At 28.0% G+C, this 7104-nt stretch overlaps 1 protein-coding gene across 1 annotated transcript; it reads right to left on the bottom strand.

Moving 5' to 3' along the window:
• Nucleotides 1-5285: 5285 nt before the first annotated feature.
• LOC133033631 (abscisic acid receptor PYL4-like) lies at nt 5286-6514 on the bottom strand. The gene has a single exon (XM_061108620.1). It carries the CDS (start codon nt 6281-6283, stop codon nt 5669-5671), a length of 615 nt encoding a protein of 204 aa, XP_060964603.1. The 5' UTR covers nt 6284-6514; the 3' UTR covers nt 5286-5668.
• Between the last annotated feature and the right edge of the window lie 590 nt (nt 6515-7104).

Consider the following 7104-nt stretch of genomic DNA (forward strand, 5'->3'; position numbering starts at 1 on the left):
AGATACCCGAACACTTCTACAATTGAGTTATCTCATATATCGATTATGATAAATTCTTTTGCATAAGCTATATATAAAGAGGGTATATTTTTAATCTTGTAAAAATGTTGAATCATTTGCCCTTATACCTTTTAAATAATTTAGCTACAAAAAGTACTAGCGGTCTAAGAAAATTGCACGACACACCACGCACACATACATATAAATATCTACACATACGTAAGTTCTGGTCATGATGATGAGATTGAGAGACCAAAATGCAGTTTTTGACTGTCGAGCCATTTCTCTGATAATTAAATAATTTCAATTTTATTTCCTTCATTATTTTTACAAAATTTTCCATTAGTATTGCCCACTTGGGCAACCACTTATAATACGAATAATTTTTTCTCTTTCTTTTTCTGTTCATTCCAAATAAAAGAAAGAGTCTCAGTTAGTGTCTGCTTTTAATTTTTTTTTCCTATTCTTAATATCCAAAATGATCCTCCAAAATTGAATCCTTTATAAAGAAATAATAAAAGTAATGATTCAATTATTTATAATATATATACTTATGAGCAGTATATATCAAATAAACACAATTGAATAAGTAAGCACGTACAGGCGGTGACTTAATTTAATTGTCAAATTGAAGTAACAATTTTTTAAAATATATACAGTGGCGGAACTAGACAAAGACCCAAGAAGGGGCCAAACATGAAGGTCAAGAAAATTGTAATTTTACCTTTTTCTTTTTAGAAAATAATAATAAAATTAGGCTATTTAAAAATTTTATAACCTTAAATTATTACAATGATCAATGATCGTATCATACCCTTTAAAAAAATTTCTACTAAAACATGTCAATGTATTTGATATATTATTGTCAGTGTCACATATTTAATTTAAAATTTTAAAAAATATTTTCTTATTACCTATAAATTATAGGATAAATACTATTTCGGACCCTATGTTTGTTAAATGACAAAATAGACCCTATATTTTCTAAAATAGTAAAATAGGACCTGAACTCTTTTAACAATTTTATTTTTTAATATAATTAACTTTAAGATAATTTCTAACACAAACAGATACAAAAAATGTAACTAGATTTGTTATAACATATTTAGATTAGATTATTATTAAGTTTTATTTTGACAAAAAATCAATTCAGGGTTCTATTTGTACATTTTTCAAAAAATATAGGGTCCATTTTATCATTTAATAAAATAGAAAGTCCAATTAGTAACTTTTTACAAAATACAAGATCCAAAATAGTATTTACCCTAAATTATATGAATAAAAATAAATTAATCTTAAATTTTCTTAAAAATTATTGATAAGAAAATAAATTTCTTAAATTTTAAATTATTTTTTATTTAAATTATACTTGTGGCACTTATGTGACAATAACACACAATTCTCATTACTATTTTATTAGCAACATTGGATAAAACTTATTAGAAGACTTATATTTCAGCATTGTGACATAGTTCAAAGGGAATAGTAAATAAATTTAAAAGACGATTTGATAACCGTATTAATTCGAGGGACAAATTCTACACATAGCCTTTAAATTAATATAAGAAATAAAATACACCTATACAACCCTATATAATAATACACCATCTATTTATGTACATTGAGGTAAACTAAACTAATTGTATTACTTTAATAACTAAATTTAATTTTTATAAATTATAAATATATAAAAAATGATTCCCCAAAATATTAGGGGGGGCCATGGCCACCCCATACAATAACATAGTTCCGCCACTGAATATATATTATAAATGTTATGATTTTGTCCTGTTATTGTACTTTCACGACGGCAGCCGTCAGATAAGAAAATTATTTGATCTGATGGCTGAGATTGATCTAGGAGTAATTAGGGTTAAAATGTAGAAACGTACCTTGACACTCGTTTAATGTACCCTGAGACCTATCTAATGTACCACGAAATACATTCCGTAAAAGTACATCACGGGACAAAATCATATTCCTATAAATGTATAGAATTGTTTAGTAGATGAATTAAATTGGATGTTTAGTAGATGAATTAAATTGGATTGGATTAAATTAGATTATATTAATAGAATACTATGTTTGGAGTAGGACAATACGCAGTTGATTACTAAAAATTTTATTTTAATAAATTTATTATTTTTTCTTTTAAGTTTTTGTTAATAAAGAATAATATTAAATAAATATTTAACAAAACTAAAATTTTAAAAATTCAATAAAATTTAATAACTATAAATTAAATAATATTTTACAAAACTATAATATATATGATTTATTATTCTAAATATGAAATTCATATTATAAAAATAAAAACTATTTTAATAAAATTTTAAAATTATGCTTTATTTCTATTAAAATTAAAAATTCCATAATTTTTTAAATGTTAATTACTAAAATAAATATGATGTATATATTATAAATCTAATTAAAGAAAAAAAGAAAAGAAAACAATCCACTTAGACTATTTTATTTTTAACCCAATCAAGAAAGATAAATTAAAATGTATGATTATTTTAGGGTAAATACTATTTTGGACTCTCTGTTTTACAAAAGTTACCAATTGGACCCTGTGTTTTGTTAAATGACAAAATACACCCTGTATTTTCTAAAATAGTACAAATAGGACCCTGAATTGATTTTTTGTCAAAATAAAATTTAATTATAATCCGATCTAAAAGTGCTATGACAAAACTGTTTACATTTTTTGTATCTGTTCATATTAAGCATTGTCTTCAAGTTGGTTGTATTAAAAAAAAAAATTGTCAAAAATTAAGCTCAGGGTCCTATTTTTACTATTTTAGAAATACAGGGTCCATTTTGTCATTTAACAAAACACAGGGTCCAATCTGTAACTTTTGCAAAACACAAGGTCTAAAATAGTATTTACCCATTATTTTATCCAATCCCTAAAAGAAAATCTAAACATGGGGTATAAATTACACTGTCTTACCGTGTAGTATTTTTTTTTATTTTTTTAATGATAGGAGTGTTATTTTTTATCTGACCTGTAGGAACTGAACTGCTCTATTTCAATATATATTTTTTTTTTTTTCAAAATTATAATCTATTTATTTTTGATATGTGATAAGTAATAGGGGTAACAGATATGAGTGAGTATAGTATAGATTATATTATAGAATATAGTAGTGGCTGGGTTTGGTCTGGTCAAGTCAAATCAGTCGACAGAAATAAGAGGGATGAGAATGGCTGGCTCTGATTTCATGATCAGTTCTCTTGGAAAACAAGGAAAATTAAGGACATGATCAAAGGCCTGCTTGTCAACTTGCACACCAACTTGCAAATTGCTATGCAATCGTCATTAATATTAAATTAATTATTATTTCTTATACATATAACAACACCAAGTTACACAACATATTTTAATTAATTTTCTTTCTCTATGTATTAATAACTACATTATTATTCATACACATGAGATTAGAGACTCTTAGCTAATTAAAGAATATAAATGTTTTAAATATATGTATGGTGGGAAAAATTAAAGCCACTTGCCTTTCTTTCCCCCAAGTTGATGAGTAATATACATATAAATTTACTCAAATTATTGCAACTTGGTGGCAGCTGTTGGATTCCCCTCCTTCTCCAACACACTTTTTTGTTTAGTTATTTTGAATTGAATAAATTTATTTATTTATTTATTTATTAATAGTTACATGAGATAATAATCGAAAATTCCAAGGCTACGCTTTTTCAACCCAAGACTACATTTCAATTCTTCCTCGGCTTTACTATTAGAAATTTTACATGTTAGGAAAAAGAAAACTAGTATATTCAAGCATGAAGCATATCTTTCATTTTCTTTCTTTCTATATTTCCATTTTCTATACCTTTTTTAATGTTTATTAATGCACATTCAACAGTTCATAGTTTGATTTGTATACGAATAAAAGTTTGAAAGGAATTAATAAAACTTAAAAAAAAATAATTTGAACTATTATTTTTTATTTAAATTTTGGGAAATGGAGATGTAAAGTTAGAGCCTCCATGTTGGGAGGAATTAATTGTAATTACACCGTATACGCTTACGAAAGCAATAACTATGTATGGATTTAATTATTAACTTGAATAGAGGCACATATAATTAATATTTTATTGGTTATTTAGAAACTACACCTAATTGCCCCTTTACTAGTTGCCTGCAAATTAATGTTTTTTTTTTTCTTTTTCATATATGGCAAGTTAAGCATAATTATCTAGTCAGAATAATAATTTTAGCTAGAATTGATGCATGATTTTACGTGAGAAGTTTATTAATAATAATATACAATAATTTCGTGTGTTTATACACTAATCCAATGCGAATCTTTTTTACTTTACAGCACTAATCGCATTGTCATTTTTCTAATGGGAGTAAACTATCGATCTTGATTGTGCTAACATATATCTATATAGTACAAATTAAGAAGTTTTTTTCTTAGCATAGATATAAAATAAATGCCACATGATGTATTCATGCGTAAATTAAATATATATTATCAGTGTCCCCAAATAATCAGAATGATTTTATAATGAACTTTAGAAGAAACTAATTTAGTGTCACAGGGGCCAAAAGTTGTACCATATTAAATGATTGACACGTTATTTATAAATAATTTACATAAACAATAAAATTAAAAAAAAAAAATTATAGTTCAATTAGCCAATTTAAAATTTAGCCTGATCATGAATTATTAAAAAGTGAAACATTGAATCAATTAATATAACAAAATTCAAAATTAAAAAGCAGTAATGATACTCACACATTTGGTTCAATTAGTTCAAATCACATTGATATAATCAATTGTCAGTCAAGTATATTAATTTGACATGTAACGTTTCATTATTATCTAGCTATCTATGCAAACTGGATATCTGAGTAGTATAGCAACTACAATAAATAAGGGATCAGAAATAATGTATAATATTATAGATGATGAAATGAACTATAGCTGTGCAGCAATGTCTGATTTTGGGACAGTTATCTTCCTAAAAAGTAGTTTATCAATTATGTAAAATTATCTTAGGGTTGACTAAAAATACCTCGAATAGCTACTCCTATATTATTTATAATACCGAGATTATATATACTTAAAATAAAAACATCTGAAAGGTAATCTGGTAATTAAGGATTCATTCTTAACTAAACTAAACTATATTCATAGTTTTACCGTAATTAACAAATCAAACCCATCAACCAAAAAACAACGAATTTAAACAAATCACCACTAATAAAATTGACTAAACAATTTATAATATATAATAGTGGCACACTTAAACCTTAATAAATGTAAAAACAATATCTCAATGATATATATAAAATATATAATAAAAGGGGTTTTGATGGTAAAGTATAACAAGTTATAATTAAACATATACACAAAATTATACTCCCATCACCTCCAACCATTTCTACCCCATGAGAAATCTACAAAGATCATCAAGCTTCTCTGATCATCAGAAAAAACCCTAGCTGCTAGTTAACAAAAAAACTCTTAACAAATCTCCAAAACGGGTAATGATAATGAATGATGATATATATATCACCATCATCATGATAATCTGTAATACAGACGAAAAACAACCCATATAGCATGGAAATTTCAAAATAAAAAAGAAAAGAATGAAATTTATATTTATATATATATGTATTAATTATGAAAGATTGTTATGACATTTTGGGTTGGCCATGTTTTTCGGCGATCTGAGCAAGCGACTGAAGATTACAACGTACAATGGTGTCTACAAAAACGCAGGTCTCCTCCTTAGTGTTACCTTGTGGTACGTCAACGACGTATGATTCGACGACAACTGTCCCTGTCCCATTGGCCGAAGGATGAAGTGTTGTGACGGATCGGTAGTTATTGAGACGGTGATCCCCTCCCACGACGCTGAAGCTCAACACGTGGCGCTCGTCGTCAAGTATCTCCAACCTCTCCCTGCTCGACTCGGCAGGAAGGCCCGAAACCACGTGGACCTCGCGGAGGGTGCCCACGTTGCCATCACCGTCGATGACGTGGCAGCTCTTGAGAAAGTGTTTGTAGGCCTGTGGGTTATCGAACCGTCTCACCACGGACCATACAGTCTCCACAGCCGCATCGATTGCTTGGACCACGCTCGAGCAGCACTGGTTGGGTCCCACCGAGTGGGCATGGTGGTCAGCCACCGATTCCGGAACTGCGAAATACTTTGCTGCGGGAACGATGTGGGATTGCTTATTCTGGCATCCGATCACGGTCGGGTTTCTGGGGTTGATTCTGTGGAGTTGGAGTGAGGAAGGCATAGCTTTTCTTTCTTTTTTTCTTTTTTTTTTTCTGGTTCTGAGAAATGTGATTTCTCTCAAACCTTCACAAGAGATTTAAGGTTTGGTTGATAATTTATTTTAGAATATATATATATTGATTATTATACGAGGGAGAGAGAGAAAAAAAGATAGTTTTGTTTGTATTTTAATGATTTAATATTATATATAATGAATGGTTTCCCACTTGTATTAGTTTTGGTGTTTCCTGGGAGAGAGAGTATGTGTAATACTATACGGTGATGTGATGATGTTTATCGCAGAGCATACGCCGGTCTCCACCAAGTGGATTGTCAACTTGCAAACTCCTTTTGGACTTAGTTTAGCTTTATTAATTATCCCTTTTCTTTACTTTTATCTACAACTTTGCCCTTCTCTTATTCTACTTAATATTATTCCTTACATTTTCTTTTCAAGGCATTCCTTCCAATGTTTTTCATATTGATTATCGTGTGTATTTAGCTTTGGCCGATTCTTTTAATTTGGATGATTGTACTATTCATGATAATCCATTTTTTAAACATAATTAAATATACATTATTGAAAAATTCTAATGTACCTTTTAAAATGAGTCTACCCATATATTTTTTATTTCTTTCGGTATCTAAGAGAATTTTTTAATTTAATTTTTTTTATATTCATATGTTGTACTTATTTAGGACATCATACAAAATTTTGAGAAATTCAAAAAAATTTAACACGCTCAAAATAGAATTCAAACAGTCTATTTTACACTCGTATAAAGTAAAAGAGTATCGCGTGTAACAGATTGCTTGAACCTTATTTTTAATGTGTTAAATTTT

Source organism: Cannabis sativa, chromosome 1 (genome assembly GCF_029168945.1).
Source record: "Cannabis sativa cultivar Pink pepper isolate KNU-18-1 chromosome 1, ASM2916894v1, whole genome shotgun sequence".
Classification (NCBI taxonomy): domain Eukaryota; kingdom Viridiplantae; phylum Streptophyta; class Magnoliopsida; order Rosales; family Cannabaceae; genus Cannabis; species Cannabis sativa.

Excerpts from the sequence above, each read along its gene's own strand:
- LOC133033631 (XM_061108620.1), bottom strand. The coding sequence starts at position 6,283 with ATGCCTTCCTCACTCCAACTCCACAGAATCAACCCCAGAAACCCGACC.